Raw genomic sequence first — 17310 nt, 5'->3', positions numbered from 1 at the left:
TATGTAAATTGTCGGTTTCTTCTCCATACCTTGGTGGAATAGTTAATTATTTCACTCACATTAGAGGGTCTTTTTTTTAATGCCTTTCGCCTATCTCGCGTCTTTCATCCTCTTTGCAAGAATAAAAGCACACACAATAACACACAAAGCACGAGGAAAATCTCTACTTAGTTTTCTTTTCCATTATTCATATTTGCATTCGATATCACAATAACTATTTCATTTCTTTTTCAATTACTTATGAATGTATAAATAATATATTCCTTATGTATTAATTTAAGAATAGACAAAAAGTTTGATTTCTGTTCTTTCGTGTTTTCCTGTTCTTCTCTTTTCCTTACAAGTGTGCAAATAGACTTTTTTCTTTTTTTTGTAATGTTATCCTTAAATTAACACGTCCTCATCTCTTCTACCAATCACTATTTTAGGTATGTGTAAAAATTCAGGCAGAGCTCAATTTCTTCGTTTTTTTTTCTCCCTCTTTTCCCTATGTATAAATCTTGCTTGTATATAACGCGTAAATGTCATAGAAAAAGCACATTTAATATGTCGCTTATCGTAATATTGTTCCGTATAAAAAAAAACAGACTCTATCAAAAGTTTTATCGGTAAATATTTCATAATTCTTGACTGTCCGTAAAATCTCAATCAATTCACTTCATTTTCTCTCCCTTTTTTCTAGTCCTTTTCAGTTCCGTGCGATTTCTGTTTTTTTTTTTTCTTCAATTATATATACTACAACTAATTTCCATGTTTTTTTTTCTTTGATTCAACATATTACATTTTTCATTACGACGATATTTCTTTTTTTTCTTCTTTTTCTTCATTTCAACTACTCTTTACAGCAGAGTTCAGAGACCTTCTCATGGAATATTCCCATTCTTTTTCCCTCTTTTCATCAACAGGAAAACAAATGTGGCAACTCAAGTGTACAATTAAATTGGATTAAAACACGCCAAAATTTTCATCTCTTGTTCACACACATCTTGAACCACGGCGGCTGTTCACTGTGAGCGACGGGCGTCTTCTGGAAATATCTGTGCATCCAGAAAGTCGATGTCCCTCTGTTAGAACAGTAAATCTGTGACTCGAGTGCCTTCACTCCAGGCCACAGTTTGCTCATCCGTGGCCGGCTTAAGGTACTGCAAACTCTCAAGATCCCCATTGATTTGCTGCTGTTGCTGCTGCTGCTGCTGCGACTGATGCTCAGCGCCCACGCAATTGCCTCCACCTGTGGCACTCTCTGGCGACTCCACCACCGGCGAATTCCTCCTCACGCCCAACTCAAAGTCACTGTTCATGGCACACCCCTTCACAGGTGTGTAGTTGGCCAAAGGTGCCAAGCCTGCAAAAGAAGGACAACATTGTTTAATGAATCCCTCTCATAATGAGCATCATACAGAAACCAGGACAAAAGAGGAAAGTTAGTTGATATTATTACAGACAATCATAATTTACAATCTAAACTTCCTTCTTTCGCCAGATAAAATGGCATAAATTCATTATTCAAAACACTGCATATTGCACATTTTAGATAAACACTCACATTGCATTATCATATTAAGTGCTCTGTCTTGTTTTATCAACACAAAGAGGCAGCTTTCCAGAAGCTCTTCTAAATGCAAAGTACTTGATAATTCCATTTTTACCCTTCTTTTAGTGGTCCATTTCAATAAAAATGTGATGATAAAACAACATTTGTTCTCTCCAACATTATTACTCATCATGTCTTGGCAATGTGAAATCTCTGACTTTAGCAAATAGATAATTAAACTGATTCTTTCTTTTTTTTTCCTTCTGCCTGTCGTCTCACTACATTGAAATTGTAATTCACGCATATTAAATTGGCACGAAATACACACAATATTCTCCCATCTTGTCTCCTCACTCAACTCGTGTTTGTAGACACATTTTTGTGGAATTGAAGACAAATATAAGAAGAATATCTCACTATGCCTATAGTGAGATGAAACATTCCGAAACTCAAGTTCACAAATTAATCAACAATGGAATTGTTGGGAGATTATACGAAAAAAAACATACATATAAAACCAGCCAAACAGACATCAAGTGGTGAATAAAAGTGAGAGAAAAGTGATGAAAGTGATGACAACTTTTGCCTCTGCTAACAATTAATTTAACCTCTGTACTTTTTTCTCACTTGATCTCTTCTTAATCTTCTCTCTTTCACACTCTTAAACGCAGTAACAGCAAAAAAAAGAAATCGTGGGAAATGACACTAAAAAAAAATAAAACAAGACTCACTCCCGACATTGTGCGCGGGAGAAATGAAATAGAGAATATTATAATAGAATAGAGAAAATATGCAACAACTTACCCAGTGGTAGAAATTTTTGATATGCCGGCGAATTGAATGATTTATCGTCCATCAATCCCGTCTTTCCATTGCTCGTCACACTCAGCATTTCATCCCTCTGAGATGATTCCGATGGGTATTCATAAGTCGACGTCAGGGAGTCATCGAAGCGAATTTTCCACTGCTGACATTGAAGGGAGAAAGAAAAGAATTTCTATGGATCAGTTTTCTTCTCACTCACATATTTTTCTTATATCAATTTTTAAGTCAAGGAGAGAAAAAAAATTTCTAAATTTACTGTGTATTTGCAACGATACTCTTGCTTATTATATATATTTTTATATTCCTCAATTCCATTCCGCATTTATTGAGTGAAGTAAGACAAATGAAAAAGAGGTAAAATATCTCCGATGCGTGATGGTATATATAAAATCTTTCTGTCTCACTGAATTTCTCACTCTTCCAAATAGAAGATGCAATGAAAGAAACGGAAACGTTACACAAATAGGTGCAAAAATTCAATTAAAAGAAAATATTTATTCACATTTCTTCTTCAATCATCACATCTAAGAAAAATAGACGTAAAGCACATTATGCCAATCCAACTTATACGACTCTTTCTTCCATCTCTTTTATGGTGCGTCTCGATCAATACGTGTTGTGTGGAAAGAAGAAAATTCTTCAGAAACTTTTCTTCATTGCAAATATCATAAATGCCAAGAATTCATCATCAATCAACAAATTCCATCTCTATCAAGTGTCTTTTTTTCTTTCTCTCACATCTTCTCCACTCCTTTGCCATCCATTATCTTATATAAAAAAAAATACAATACATTTCGCGAATACAACAATTTTCCTCAGCTATCTTCCATATCAAAGAGATGAGAGAGATTTTGCATTCGAACCGCATACATATAGCAAATAATTAAGCTCAACTTTCAATTGCTTCACTTTCATTTTCACAGCCAATGGTAATTATTGCTACTTTTTCGCCGTCGTTGCCACTCTTTCTCAATTGACAAAAAATCACCTTTTCGCTGTGCGAGTATACATACATATATAGTGAAGCAGATAAATAGAAATGTACACATGTTTTCTTCCTGCTCGACAATTAATAATTGATAATTAGTCACTGTGACTGAAGATGAAGAAATCCACAATTTGCTTTTCTCCACCCGCAACTTTCGTACAAATTGATGAAAAGGCTTTGTTCCACCTTTGCTTCCTTTTTTTTCTTTTGTCTCTCTCTCTCTCTCTCTCTCCCCTTCTTGACAGTCACAATATTTTACCCGTTTCTTGCCATTGCTTTTCTTTTGTTAACATTTTCTGGCTCTGTTCACTTGAACAGTGAAAAAACCCCAAATTTAACTGATGAAACCATCAACAGTTACTCACAAGTGCCTTTACACAATAATCCCAAAGAGAAGTGCCTCTTTTTTTCTTCTTCTTACTCTCACATATATATATATATAGAAAAATATTATCTCGTTATGTAGAAATAATTGACAGAGACATCTTGAGTCTTCCTCCTTCTTCGAGTACTTTTAATAGCTCTAACGGTGAATGAAATTATGTCCCATTGATTTTTTGGACAGAGGAAATCATCATCATCGCTCTCAATCCAATTCCCACTAAAATACTCGATTTTTCTCTACGGTTCAATGTTCTGCTTGAGCAAAGTTCACAGTGAAATATCACATTTCCGACTTAATTGCTAATAGTTATATATCCTCTCTTTGTCATAACTAATCTAGGTATTGATAATAATCGATAAATTGCTACAATAATAATTGCACTTATCATTTTTTTAATTATGTAAAACTGTAAGCACCGAGCATGACTGAACTTCACATGACTCAGGCTTTATTATATTGAACGTTGTAATCATGCTAAAGTCTTTAGTCATCAATTATTGAGAAAAATAGAGAATTATTCTCCGATTTTGCATAACTTATTATTGTCCCACTTGCCACATGTCCATAATTATATTTACACTTTCTCAGTAAATGTAAATAAGGACATTTAAGCTAAGAATCCTCGAAGAATACACTCTGATCTTTTCCCTTGTCCATTGAACTTATCTAAACTCTACATCTTTCACTTCACTCAAAATCTTCTACCCAATTGCATTCAAACGATATTAAATCTTCACAAAAAATCAAATTTCTGTATAATTGCAAAAGATTGTTAATGAGCTGAAAAGCAATTTTGTATTACAAATCGAAAGTCTTCCTCTTCACCAGTGGATTCATATTAACAGTCTTTCCTTATCAGGTGCTTAGTGTTGTAAAAAAGCAACACTAATTCACCTCTATCGCGCTAATCTATCTGTGAAATTACCTTTGGCTTTTTTTTACCACTAGTGTCGTGTGCTAAAACACTGGAAGAAAACTATGCGAAGAGGAACATTATTGAGAAAGATTAGAGACATGAAATGAGGATAGATGTTAAAATATGTCACTAACTGTACAACAACACAGTATAGAAGCAATTAAAACCTGCTCTATTCTCTGCCATTTCTCCATTTTTTTCCCCTCATCTTCTGAACTTCTTTTTTTTTCATTTTTTGACACCTCACAACATTGTGTATTTCAGAGCATTTCTCCTCTGTCTGACATGATGTGGATTACACTACTTCCCTCTGTTATTGGTTCACCACGAATTGGTAAATGAACGACTTGAGATATGCATTTTATAAAGTACCAGAAGAGATTATAGCAATTTATTTCTCTTTTCTCTTTTGCCCAATCTTTCACACACTCATCGGTGCCACAACAAATTCTGTCCACCTTTCATTTTGGAAAAAGTAAAATTTGCAAGATATTTTCAGTGATATGAATTTAGAATTATAGTCAGATTCCACAAAACACTGTACTTATTTCAATTTTCATCGAGAAATCTGCAGAATATTATACACTTCTCGCCAGTGAATTCAGTGAAACGTGTTTTAGAAAGGTGAAAATCAGAGCAAAATGCTTAATAGTTAAAGAACACACATAGAATTATTATAATTGCACGAAACGGTGCATTTGAGACATTTTCTTTCTCTCTAACATCTCTTCAACATAATTTGTTCTTTCTCACTCCATTTCTCTTTCTTTTTTTTCCTTTCTATCATGTCAAATTCTCATCATTAATAAGATATTCGGTTTCTATCAAAATAAAGTGAATTTCACACTAGTGGAATTATAGAAACAACCTTTCATTGACACTTTCGCAATTACACATTTATGTAATACGAAACCATTGCAGAATTCACCATTTGTTTTCACCCTCTGTTCGTGTTCAATCAATTTTCTCCATCATTCTTGCAATGTCTCATTAAATGTACTACTTTTCTGTTTGTTCCACCCAAAAAAAAAAACACACAGCAAGAAAAAAGATATTCGTTGCATTCTACTGCCAAGTTACGCGAGCAAAGCACTAAAAGTGACGAAAAACGAGACAAACAGCAACTGCAAAATGGGTCACCATAGTTGATCAATCACCGTTTTCCTCCCCTCGAGCCCACACAATTGCTTCGCGAAAAAATCATTTTCTCGGTGAAAAGTTGTTTGTTGTCAATCAAAAATTATTTTTCCTCACTATTACGTGAAAACATACACATTTCTCAGGTATTTCTTCATACATTAATCATATAATTGTGAATTTATCTATCTTCTTTTTTCCACTTTTCACACCCGGAATGGATCTTGAAGAATTTTTTTTGTTCACTTCAATAATATAATATTCACAATGCGCAAAGGAAGGAAAATATGAGATAAAAAGGTAAAGGAAAAATTCTTTTCACTTTGCATTTTTTTTTTCTTCTTCAAAAGAATGCCAAGAAAGATGTGAAGATTGGAAAAAAAAGAGCGTTGAAGAGAAATATTTACTGGAAAATGCAAAAGAGGCATTCATAAGAGGTGGAAAGAATTAAAAAGCCAAATACCTTTCATATTATTAACTTGGCAGTGAAAGAGAGAAACGATGAAGAAAAGAAAGAATCCGTGGTGAGTGTTATTTTATGCGAAATCAGCGAAAGCACCGCTAAGAACTCGATACATTATCATACCATTATAAAAATATATTGATTAATTCAATTCACGTGGAGTGAGGACTTTTTTGTCTACCTCAACCGTTCTATTCACAGTGACACACTCTCTATGAGATTTACTGTCCAACATTTCTTGGTTAGAAGAGTAAAAAAGGAAAACCCAATTGATTGATTTACAAACGCCCCAATTTTAAATGAAATCTTTCAGCAGTAATCAAATAAATTAATGATCCAGCAATTTGAGAGATCTCCAAATGAATTTCATTTCTCCTCAAATTGTTATTTTGACTTAGTTCTAATGTGAATGTGAAGTTGAAATCTCTCTCAAATAGTCTCATTTCACATTATATGTATTTCATCGCATATGAAAGAGTCGTGAATGAAGCACAAATTTTATGCCTCTCTCCAATACATCAAATCTTAAGAATTCAATCAAGATTCAAAAGATATAAAATCAAATATTCGACATTAAATAAATACCTCCTTGTATAGCACAATATAAAATAGCGAAAATTCAGCAATTCGTTAAAAGATTTAATTACTCTATTAATTAAATGCAATTCACTGAAATATATCGCTATTAATTTTACAATTCTCGCTTCACTTCACTCAAGAAAAATCACACAAACATCGTCTGTTAGGTTTTTTTTTTTCTTCTTCTCTCATTCGCTGCTGTGCGATTTTAGAGGGAAAATTGCACATGATTGATGTGAGGAAAACTTCTGGTTTGCAATAGTGGAAAAGAAATAAAAACATATTGCTGAAACTCACCTTGCTGTCGCCGGGTTTATGTCTCAAACTAGACTTTCCATTGATGATCACGTTGTCATTCGAGAAATCCACGTCACATGGCGAAGGCGGACCCATTGTCCAGGAATCATCGGGATCTGTTGAAGTCTCCAGAGGAGCATCGCCAAGGAGTACAAATCCCGATTCGCCGGGCTACAAAGAGAAGCACCAGATTCCAATTACAGATTATGCCAAGTCTTGAGAAAGAATTTAGCCTAAAAACAATTCCAATTTACGCACATGCAATTATACATTTAGTCACGCATTTGGAATATCGATCAGAAGATAAAATAAATTCAACAGACATTTTACTTCTCTCTTTTTTTTACCTTCCTCATCACACTTCAACACATTGAGTGAATTTTCAATTTTTTCCCCTTCTGCACAATCTTCCTTCTCACCAATTATTTCTAATGTATTGTAAATCTTCACTCTAAATATATAAAATATATGTAGCAATAACCTCTCTATCTCCTTCTCTCTCTGTCTATCACACACACACACACACCCGTCCGTCTCTGGCAACCAATAAACACATATTTGCAATTGGGGCGGAAAGTAATGAATAAATTGTTTACCCACTGTTTGGCACTCACATAAAAATAATTCCTTATATTTTTTTTCCTTTTAATTATCTAATATTTTTATTAGTAAAACCGAGAAGATGGTGTAGCAAAAACAAATTAATTTTTCTAAGACAATAAAGTTTAAATATCATAATTACGATATATTTTCGATCTTTCCCTCTTTCACCAGCCATACAATTTGCAATTAAAACCCATCACCATGATTTCTTCAGCTGGAAAACTAATAGTGGAGAAAATGGGTTTAAATTTGCACTTTCATCAGGTACAATTGGTGAATATTGAGTTTAACTCTTGAATATGCACACTTTTCTTTTAACACCAAAAAAAAAACACACAAACTCTTATCTGCGCCAACTTGAGAAAACGTTAATGCTATTTTACCGAAGAAAGCATGTTTTTTTGGAACATCAATTGCCAATTTTGCCTTCCATCTACCAATTTTCAGACTATTAAATGCAAAATTACATTTACAGATATGATAAAAAAGTCATAAATGTTAAAATTTAGTGATTCAAAAGATAAATGATTTCAATTTGCGTAGGATAAGCAAAGAATCTACTGACGAAAACACTGAATTTTGACACACCTTTGCCGTCAATTTCTCGGAAATACGTTAAAAAATGATTAATATTGTAGTGGAATGACTCAATTCGCCAAATTTGTCGGCAGATGAAAGACAAATAGTAGAAATGACAGAAAGTATATAGGAATCAATTCCAAAATCCATAGATCAATCATTGTTGAATCAATATAAGTGGTTTGAAATGTTTATATAACAAAGAAAACAGAGAGATATTACAATCCAGATATCGCACCAATAACGGTCAATAGACAGACGGAGAAATATATGTACTTCATTATGCTCAATCGTTTCTCGTAATATGTTTTTGTGCATTGTGAAAAAAAAGAAATGAGGAAAAATCCTCTCACTTTTGATGGTCATTTCATATTAAAATCAGTGTTAAAATAATAATCTCGAAAATGCAAAAAGTGTCTCTCTTTTTCACCATGGAAACTTTCTTTTTTTCTGACAGCACGCAAAGTCACTGACTTTTCGATCGATCATCGGTGGTGGAAAACACTTTCCTCCAAGCAAAACAAGTTCATTCATGTGACAAATTCAAGCAGAGAAAAGTCAGTTAGGCAAGAAAACCAATATTTACCATTTGACTGGATAAAAGTGAAACTTATTTTGCCAATAATGTTATAATATGGAAGCGAAAAAAATTGCCCACAGGTACAGACAGAAGTGGATGGAAAATGATTTTCACCATGTAACAACATAGAATTTAACGCTATATATTTCTCTCCATTCCCATCCATCGAAGGCAGACAGGTAGAAAGAAAACATGAAAGAAACATGAAGGAAAATTCACTGTAAATACAACAAATTGTACCTTAATTACAGAAGAAGGTATGAAAAATTGCAATATGGGTAATATTTCTTCATAAAACAAACATCAATTTCTCTCCATCTTCCTTCCTTTCTTCCTTCTATTCAATTTTTTTTTGCATTGATTAAGCAGGTAACGCACAGTCCAAAAGTAAAACAACGCACGATTTCTTCCTCTTTTATAGCGAAAATCTTAGTGTCCAACATTTTAATTACACAATAATTTGTGTGCCTGCAAATTATTTTATTTAACAACACTGTGCTACTTCATCCATTTCCCACATTTTTTATTACTTTATTCACCCACACTGTCATAACTTGAGTCAAAAAAAATGCCAGAGAAAAAGCGTAATTCAATAAAACGGTATGTTTCGAAGCAATAAGGAACAAAAATACACACTTCAACAGAGTGCAAAGAAAAAGCAAACAACAGAAATCTTTTCTGGTGATTAACTGTTGCGTGAACAAATAATTATTCTTCCTTTCTTATCAGGGAAGTAATTTTCATCATTGATAATTGACACCGAATGTCTCTAAAAACATTTATTTATTCTACTCGTTTCCCTTTATCGAGGTATGTTGTGGCAAAGATTGTGTTATCAAAGGTCTAACATGAGAAAATAATCATTGAACATTTGGTTGTAATAGAGAGACACTTCTATCTCACTCTCTCTCTCACTCCCCCTTTTCTGCGTGTCGCCAAATTCGCATCAATATAACTCAATGTTTGTCCTCGTGATTGTATTATCACTGTCATTCTTATCATGTCTCTTCGAAGAGTGTTCACAAAAATGTGACAAAAATCACCGAATATCTTCCATTCATCACCCATCACATCGTCTTCCTTAAACGATTAATCACGACAAATTTTGCAAAATGTTAAGTGGCATTTTTTCAGTTTTATCACAATTCATGACAAAAACATTGGATTAAGATTACCTATTTTAAAGACGACTGAAAAAATAAAACTTCATCAATTCATTCTATCACAATTTGCAGTGATTTCTCACCCACTTCCCATTATTTCCATCTATTTTCTGTTTCACGATGATAAACCATCCATTATTCATGCACAAAATCACACACAAACACACACATTCGCAGTATGAGGATTTTCACTAATGGAATAAAAAAGAGAATAAACGATATCGGAAAATGGGAGCAAATTGAATGGATCAAAAAAATTGTGACTAAAACCTTTCATCACATACACAGTGTGAGTCACTCGTGTGGAATTAATTTTGATTCCTTCATCGTACTTTACTTCTTCTCATGTGATCCATTTCGTGTGCACAGAGAAAAAAAAGCACAGCAAAAGCAGGGAAATGAACGTGATGGAGTGTATATGTGTACATAGTTTTCCCCCTTCAAATTACATGTTTTATCAATGTGAATAGCATGTCTCTTTTGAAAGGGTGAAATAATAATTGCAAAATTAGCATCTAAATAATGTTTCTATATCACAGACAGTCTGAATCGAATATTGTTGATTTCTGTGAAAAAATAAACTCCAAATTGCTCTACAAACTTCAGAGAAAAAAAAAGCAATTGCGATTTAAATATATCAAGTAAAATACATAAATTGAGCTCTTTTTACTTCAATTTTGCTTATTTATAAATTAAAATATCGATAAAGCGAAATATAGCCAAGAGGCTCTCCCGGCAAATTACTTTAATGCGACAACTCCACTTCCTGGATTGAAATACCAAAGGAATATGTACAAGTGCAACAGAAGACAGACAAAGGAGAAGATCCAAGAAGTGAAAGAGAGACAGACAGCAAAGCTGCTCGAGACATGTACGAGATTATTGCCATAAATTGTGAAGTCACTCACCTTGGGCATTTCACGTCTCCTACGAAGAACCACTCCATCGTTCTCAATGTAATCAGGTACATCCTTCCGATTGCTGAAATTGAACACCATCGTGGTGTTCTGCGGCTCCTCCTTCCATGGCTTCTTCTTTGTGGAGGTCCACTTGGGTGCCACCTGTGTCACATTCGCTTCACTCTTCTCCCTATTGATCATATTCTTCTCAATTTCCTGATTTGTCAGCTGTTTCTCACTGCACTTTGTTGTTGCATCGACAATCTCTTTTGACTCCACCACGACCTTGTTTAGAGAGTCATTGACACCATTTTCCGGGGATTTTTCCACCATTTTCACACCATTTACATCAACACTGTCACCAACACCCGCTCCCTTGGGCAGATCCTCCACTGAGTTATCCTCAGGACTCACCAATTGGATGCTCAAGTTGGCCCCATTTGTCAAGGGTGGCAGATAGCTCTTATCCCGTATTGGCGTGCTCGTGCAGCCACCAAAGTTGAACTCTGTCGTGGCGCCGGCTCGGGAGATGTTCTCCAAATCCACCTTCGATATCCTCTTGATGCCACCACCTCGATAGTTGCTCTCGTCCACATCTAAGTCATCGTCGAAGCTGTCCGTTGAGTCCGTGTCGGACTCCTCAGTGGTGGAGCTCACAGTTCCACTCCTCAGTGGCACTTTTCGCACCTGACTCGCCGCCTGACTGGACACTTGGTGTCCGCTTGGTGACTCAATTTTCATCGATTGAATTTTACTGGTCAGTTGTGCAATGGTCGGTGAATCGGAACCCATCGTCACACCATTCTCCTGACTCTCCCTCTGCCTCCGTGGCGGGGAGACATTGATCAAGTCCGGCTTCGGTGACTGTGGCGAAGAAGGTGAGAAGTTCTTCACACTCCTGTAAGTCATGTCCATGCGAATGGCCAGCGGAGATGGTGATCTCTGGATCACACTAACGCTTGTCGTCACACATTTAGGCTGTGCTGAGGTATTATTCACTTGATCCTGAACAACTGTGGCAGGCTTTGCTGTTACCGTGGCGGGATCCCTGTGACTAGAACTTCTCACATTTTTGCCCACGAGAGCCTTCTTGGGGCTCACGGGTGGCTTTGGATAGAGAATAGCTGGCTTATCCTGCGATATGATAGACTTGAAGGATGCCACTTTGGCCGCCACTTCACCACTCCGGCATGTCGGTGGGCGGCCGCGACGATTGGCTGTTGCCTCGAAAATTCTCAGAGTTGTCTTCACAAGATCCGGTGGTGGACGCTCAGGATCATCCATGAAGGACTTCAGTCTTTTTGGTTTCGCCTCGCCACGCTCTCTGGCATTCATGATCTTATCCTCAATCGTTACATCGCAAATGGTCGGAACGTGGGTGTCTGCTGAAACACCATTTCCTGGAATTTCTTCAGCTATAGCATCCTGCGTCACATCCTGATCACCACTCTTGCCATCCCCGCGACTCTCCACACGCAGCAGAGCATCCACAGACCGGGCGCGCTTTAGCGAATCATTTCCACGGCCCATTTGACGTCGTCTCATGATTTCACTGTGCTGATATGTGCCTATCTGCGGCTGCCTGTGGCGATAGATTCCCTTCTCGCAACTATTGCCACTGTTCGTGATGTCCACGGGCACATCTTCTGGGCTCATCTTTGTTGCATCTGCAACATCCCGCTGGACAATCTCATCGACAACCTTCCTCGGAGACGCCTCCTCCTCATTGTCATCATCAAGGAGATTATTGAGACTCGTGGCGCGTCTCATGTTATCCAAACTGGGGCGCTCCTTGGCGGCTGACACCCTCATGGTGTAGCTCATGAAACGTGACACGAGCTTCGACACAATTCCCGCCCCATACTTGAGCTCCTCTGACGTGTCATAATCCATCTTCTCGCCACACATCTCCTGCACGGCCACCATTTTAGTATCCAACTGACGATTATCACAAAAAAAGAAAATGTCTCGTGAATCACTCCAATCACCACCGGATGTACTGCTTCGTCCACTTTCATGCACCTCACACAATTTATCCTCGTAACAGCATTTTGTAGCAACACAGGATGAACCATTGCTGGCTACAGCTTGGGCCACACGCGCACCATCCCTCTCGCAACTAGACTGAACCGTTGCTCTGCATTCACCAACCGTCGAACCGCTGCTTCGTTGCTGGCCTGAGCCGCTGACTCTCGTTCCCGTCGTCGTCGCCGCCTGACGCTGTATTTGTGTGGAATTCGCTGCTGTTGTTCCGTGGCATTGCTGCGAATGCGAATGACCTGCGAAGAAGAAAGAAAAAGAAGAGATTCACTGCTTGTTTCAAATCATTTTTGCACCACATACACACACACACACACAAACACACAACACAGATTCGCTCGCCGCGGCGGATTGAGAAAAAGGTATATGTACATATATGTATGAACAGAACACATTAGAAACGAATGAAGAAGCTCAATCATCAAACCGCGACAATAGACTTCACTCCGTTACTTCTTGATCTTGCTTCTTGCCTTCTTCATTCTCCTTTCTCAAATATGATACACGGAGATCAGAGAGAGAGAGAGGGGAAAGAAAACTTATCAATGAATTCACAGGTGAAAAACGCACTTTTCTCTCAATTGTGGCTCACTAGCCAAATAAGGAGACTTCTCCCCACTCCATCACCCTGTCCGATCAGACATTTCATTATTGCCGCTGTTCATCTTCTCCTCCTCCATCGCCGAGACGCATTGAAATGCCCAAGAGGAGGAAATAGATGAAATTGAACGAAAACACATATATATAACATCTCATAATTGGCATGTTTAAGCACAGTTACTGAAGTCATTGGTGTGTTTCCTCTGCCCGCCTTCGCCCCACGTGCAATTACTCCGAGTGACCAAAAAAGTTCGTGCACAGCCAGACTGTCCCGAAACAGGGTCAGTGAGCACAAGAAAACCCCACGTCCATTAACCACTAACCTGACATGAATTACGTGGTAATTATTTCATGTGAAATATTAAATGACAACTTGCTGAAAATTGCATGCTATCGATTTACAACTCTGTCTGTGCGAAACCAGCGAGAAAATTCCAAACCCCAATGCAATACAACACACAGCTTTGTTTGAACTACTTAATCACAGTTGACATTGGATCTCAATTGTACTTTATCTTGCATAATATTCCATAATGTCTTATCAAATCCACATTCGTCACAGCGATAAGAATTTCTCCAATGATTTTTATCTACAATGTTAATATTTTTCCACACCAATACGAAATAAATGTAGACATTTCACCCAGATTTCCAGAGAAAATTCACATGTATGCAAGATTAGAATTGATTTCAATTCAAATATTTTGCACAAACTCGTTATTTGTTTGCAACATTCTTTTCCTCAATTTGCCTGCCTGACAAGTATTGTATGATTAGTGCCAAAAGCTGTGTAGAAGTAGTCTTTAGAGATATTGAAGCTTGAAATCACATGATTACAATTGTGACGTTATTGATGGAATTTCAGGGTGTGACTTTATAAATTTTATATTGCGCCTGTAAAAGAAGAACACCCACATAATTTTGCACAATATAATCGAAAAAAGACCATTACAAAATAGAAAAAAATGCCTATCGCTCAATGACTATCATGATTGATGTGAAAACAATCATAAAAATTCCACCATTTCGAGAAACTTCAACACGAACCTTCACATCAACCCTCAATAGTTGACTGCCAATGAAAGAGAGAACAATACAGTCGGGTACACAGAAGAATATGAGTGTTGAAGCGCATGAAGAAAAAATCATAAAGCCTAAATATCTACCAAATGATGAATTTTTCATTGTAAAACAGTTATATTAATATGAGTGTAAAATATTGTTGTAAAAGAAGTCATGAAGTCTCGTTTTTTTCCCTCATCCCACTTTTACATATGTATATAACCAGATATTTTGCAACTCACATTGGCCCATCAGAACGGTCAAGCGAAAAATGCACTGAAGAATCCCCCTTTCGTACATACATACATATATATATATAGGGAGGAAATTGAGAAAGAGCAGAAGAGCGAAAAAAAAATTGCAGAGAACAATTTCAATGCAAATTCATAGACCAATTGAACTTTTCCTTTTTTCACTCTACGCATTTTCTTTCTCTTGTTTCTTTTTTTTTATATTTCTCTTGTATTAAATAATTGCTCTGGAGCGCCTACATTTTAACAATTCCCTCGCTTTTTCTTTTTTCTGTAATTATTTCGTCGATGGTCACATTCATTGTTTGATGGAATTCAAATGTGTGCTCTGTAGACAGTGGAAAGAGTCAGCAATAAGCTTTTACTACTCTTGATAACTGTGATTCTGCCGAAGGCCAATCTTGCATATGGTCATAAAATGATTTCATGAGAAGGATATTGTGTGACAATTAGTTACTTTTCAATGAATATCGTACTTCTTATCACATGTATAGCTTCAAATAATACTACATATTTCTCTAACCTTTAGTTAAACACAAATATTCCACAGATCGCACTACATTTGAGCCCATTAGACATAAACTACACACTAATTAGGTAAAAACATTTGCTTTATGCGAGTGTGAGTTCCATGGAAAATGCTATGAAATCATCTCGTCAATTTTTCCCGCGCGCGCGTCGCACCACGAGAGACACGCTCTGGACATGATGGTGCGGGAGTGAATTGACCAGAAGCAGTGAAAAACAGCTTTGTCCCAGCCGATTCTCTTTCATGCCTCGGTCAGGCAACGCATCCGAAAGGCGTGCTCATGAGCGAGAGACAAAGTGGTGAACTTTGGACATGTGAAATATCCGGTCTATATTCCAATTTCACTGCCTCTGCACACACGCCTATGAATTAATGAGTCCGCTGACGGTCATCTCACAGACTCAGAACAGATTCACAGCCACATCAGTTCCTTTCTGAGGACAGATTCCGTTCAGGAAGCCTTTTGAAAGCCCTCTCTCCCTCTTCTTGGCTTGATGATTTCATAAATATTGTGTGAGCATTTGTGTCTCAATTGAGACATTCGGGAAGCACTTTGTCACTGTCTCTAATAGTGCGTCATTGCGCTCCGCTTTGGTCATATTTGGCAAGTTTCCTTGGATTCTCTCAGCTGGCGCAGCGCACGACAGCACGAGATGGAGAGTAGGTGGGAAAAAAAGTTTATCTGGCGAGAATTAGACAACGCATTCCTCTCATTTTCTCACTCTCATCACATGTGTCCATCGCTTGATTGCATCGCCCAGAGGTAAACATCTGTAACTGTTCTCTGGAGTGGCTTCACAGCTTCTTCTTTCTCTCTCTCTCTCTACAAGACATTCAAGAGCGGGCATTGAGATTTCTCAGAGATGCTGCAAGCCGTACCTGCGATCATTGTGGATGTCATGCACTTGGCCAGATTCTTGCGACGCTGAATCAGCTCCTTCTTCCACTCCGGCATCGTCGTCCCTCCGCCCTGGGGATTAAACACGCCGCTTCCGATCCATCTTTTCTCGCCGCCCGACGCCATGTTCGTGTCTTAATTAACTTTGGTGGGTAGTCTTTCAATTCCTCCCCGCTGATTAGAGGCTAGAAGAAAGGAGGGAAAAAACCGAACACGATAGAGATTAGATAGCTCCCGTGTTTTTCTGCCCATTCCCTCAAAATACACCATTTTTCATTCAAGATATCAATTTTCACCCGCCACAGAAATCGATACGTGGACTCAATTTCAGGTGTGTGTTTTCCTCATTCTTCTTAATTAATTGGAAAATGGCACAAGTTGGATGGAAAAATACACACACTCTCTCTTGGAGCCTATTGTTTGCCAGCAGCATTTGAAGAAATCCAAGTGAGAGGGAGAGAGAGATGAGGAAAAAGCCACCGAATGAACCAAATGCATCAAAGGGGGCGCCAGAGAGCAAAAAAAATCAATGGATACTACGCTTTTCCCGAGGCTTTTCCTCGGGCGCATCAACAAAATCTGCCGGCCAGGAAGATGTACTTTCGTGCGCTTGTAAACAATTTTCCGCCACGGCACGCGGAAAAGCTGGCGAAAGAAGAGTTTCACTGATGCCCACAGAGTTTGTTGTATTTAATGAGGAAATGGATAGCGGATGGGGAAATGTGTGACTGAGCGCGACCAAAGCCCAAACTCACCCTGCAATGCTATTTTCCACTCGCTCCACCTGCTGAGGCTGGAATCAGCGACAAAGAGAGGATCTCTAGAGAACAGCACAACACACTCCTCGCAATTACTCTACCGGGACTAAATAATATTTACGCACAGAGCAGCGGAGAAAAAGTGCGACCGTCCATATTGGAGCTGTCAGAGCAACTGTCTGTGCCGAAAGTCGCTCAGTTCTCCTTCGGAAAAACATAGAAAG

At 37.6% G+C, this 17310-nt stretch overlaps 1 protein-coding gene across 2 annotated transcripts; it reads right to left on the bottom strand.

Moving 5' to 3' along the window:
• Positions 1-253: 253 nt before the first annotated feature.
• LOC132263607 (uncharacterized) lies at positions 254-17279 on the bottom strand. 2 transcript variants are annotated; one of them, XM_059763432.1, is made up of 6 exons: positions 17084-17279; positions 16310-16513; positions 10958-13227; positions 7125-7295; positions 2339-2501; positions 254-1345 (listed from the first exon to the last, which is right to left on the bottom strand). In XM_059763432.1, the coding sequence occupies exons 2-6, from the start codon at positions 16452-16454 to the stop codon at positions 1068-1070; spliced, it is 3027 nt and encodes a 1008-aa protein (XP_059619415.1). In that variant the 5' UTR covers positions 16455-16513; positions 17084-17279; the 3' UTR covers positions 254-1067. The 2 variants fall into 2 exon arrangements, with proteins under 2 accessions (XP_059619415.1, XP_059619416.1); XM_059763433.1 differs by having other exon boundaries at positions 2339-2498.
• Between the last annotated feature and the right edge of the window lie 31 nt (positions 17280-17310).

The sequence above is a fragment of the Phlebotomus argentipes genome, unplaced genomic scaffold (genome assembly GCF_947086385.1).
Source record: "Phlebotomus argentipes unplaced genomic scaffold, Phlebotomus argentipes genome assembly contig_39, whole genome shotgun sequence".
In the NCBI taxonomy this organism is placed as follows: domain Eukaryota; kingdom Metazoa; phylum Arthropoda; class Insecta; order Diptera; family Psychodidae; genus Phlebotomus; species Phlebotomus argentipes.
Note: the sequence above shows the minus strand (reverse complement) of the source record. Positions and strands in the feature narration are given on the sequence as shown.